Below are 1798 nucleotides of genomic sequence, written 5' to 3'. Positions count from 1 at the left end.
CGATACCCCATCTGGTCCACCTGGGCCCTCTACAAGAACAACATCGACCAGGATAAACTCTTGCGATTTGCTGAAAAGATTAAGAAGTATCGTTTTAACTGCAGCCACATTGAAATTGATGACATGTACACAAAAGCCTATGGAGATTTTGACTTTGACCCTGTCAAGTTCCCCAATGTGACAGAGATGTTTGCAAAACTGAGGGAGAATGGATTTAAGGTCACCCTGTGGATTCATCCCTTTATACACACAGATTCCTCCAATTTTGGGGTCGGGATTGAGCGCCAGCTGTTCATCAAGGAGCCATCAGGGCGGCTGCCTGCCATGGTGGAGTGGTGGAATGGCATTGGGGCCATCCTGGACTTCACCAACCCAACAGCCCGGGACTGGTTTCAGAGCCACCTGCGTCAGCTCCGTCACAAGTACGGCATCTCATCCTTCAAGTTTGATGCAGGCGAGACCAGCTACCTGCCCAAGCAGTTCAGCACCTTCCGCCCACTCTCAGACCCCAGCATCTGGTCACGGCGCTACACGGAGATGGCCATCCCTTTCTATGAGCTGGCTGAGGTGCGGGTGGGCTACCAGTCACAGAACATCTCCTGCTTCTTCCGCATCATTGACCGTGACTCTGTCTGGGGCTATGAGCTCGGCCTCAAGTCCCTCATCCCCACAGTGCTCACCATCAGTATGCTGGGGTACCCCTTCATATCTGCTGACATGATTGGGGGGAATTTTTTCCCCAACAAGACAGATGGGGCGGTGGAGATCCCCGACCGGGAGCTGTATGTGCGGTGGCTGGAGCTGTCAGCGTTCATGCCCTCCATGCAGTTCTCCATCCCGCCCTGGCTCTACGACAAGGAGGTGGTGGAGATTGCACAGAAGTTCACAGAGCTTCATGAATCACTGGTGGCCCCGCTGCTGCTGGAGCTGGCTGGGGAGGTCACCGACACAGGCGACCCCATCATCCGTCCCATCTGGTGGATCTCGCCCCGCGACGAGGCCACTCACAGGATCGACTCCCAGTTCCTCATAGGTGACACCCTCATGGTGGCACCCGTCCTGGAGATGGGCAAGCAGGAACGTGACGTCTACCTGCCAGCAGGCAAATGGCGCAGCTACAAGGGGGAGTTGTTTGAGAAGACCCCGGTGCTGCTTACAGACTACCCCGTCGACCTGGATGAAGTCGCCTATTTCCTCTGGGTTTCCTAACAGGCTCCTCCATCAGCTTTTGGATAACCATGCCTTACCTAGGACTTTGTTACAAGTAATAATTCTAATTGCACATTTCATTTGAGACTGGGGATATGGAAGGGAATTAAATAGACTTCACTGTCCTCTGGGTGATCTTTTTTTTGTTTGGCGGGTGGTAATTTTTGGGGTTTTTTTATTTGGGGCAGGTGGGAGACTCTAGTTGTGTTACAGTAGGCAGAATTTTCTCTATAGGTCAGAAAGAAGTTGTCAGTCTTTCTGCAGACATGTAGTAAACCCAATACCTTCTCAGTTCCCAAGCATTTCAACAGGTGGAGGTTGGTTAGTGGCAGTGGGAGCATCTCTGATATTGCAGGAGCACCCATCACTGGGCATCAGGGTGTCTGATTTGGGACAGTTGCTACAGCACAGCCTGCCTTAAGTTTTATAATATAGCAAATATATTTAAAATGACTTTTTTAGGAGCAGAAAACAAACTAGAGATACATATATATACATTTTTTTTCCCTCTTTAGTCTAGTGTGGCACTGGACTAACAGTTGTCCAATGCTCCTGCTTTCCCAGGTACCTGGCGGGCCAGGTTACTTGA

The 1798-nt window shown here is 50.9% G+C and overlaps 1 protein-coding gene across 1 annotated transcript; it reads left to right on the top strand.

The window, feature by feature from the left end:
* Window positions 1–3: 3 nt before the first annotated feature.
* KIAA1161 (KIAA1161 ortholog) lies at window positions 4–1209 on the top strand (the record flags this gene model as incomplete). The annotated part of the gene is made up of 1 exon (XM_010076243.1): window positions 4–1209. A coding segment is annotated over one exon (1206 nt), but the record flags the coding sequence as incomplete, so codon positions are not given.
* Window positions 1210–1798: the final 589 nt, after the last annotated feature.

This window comes from Pterocles gutturalis, unplaced genomic scaffold (genome assembly GCF_000699245.1).
Source record: "Pterocles gutturalis isolate BGI_N339 unplaced genomic scaffold, ASM69924v1 scaffold19118, whole genome shotgun sequence".
Classification (NCBI taxonomy): domain Eukaryota; kingdom Metazoa; phylum Chordata; class Aves; order Pterocliformes; family Pteroclidae; genus Pterocles; species Pterocles gutturalis.
The sequence above is the reverse complement of the archived record's forward strand: the minus strand, read 5'-3'. Positions and strand labels throughout refer to the sequence as shown.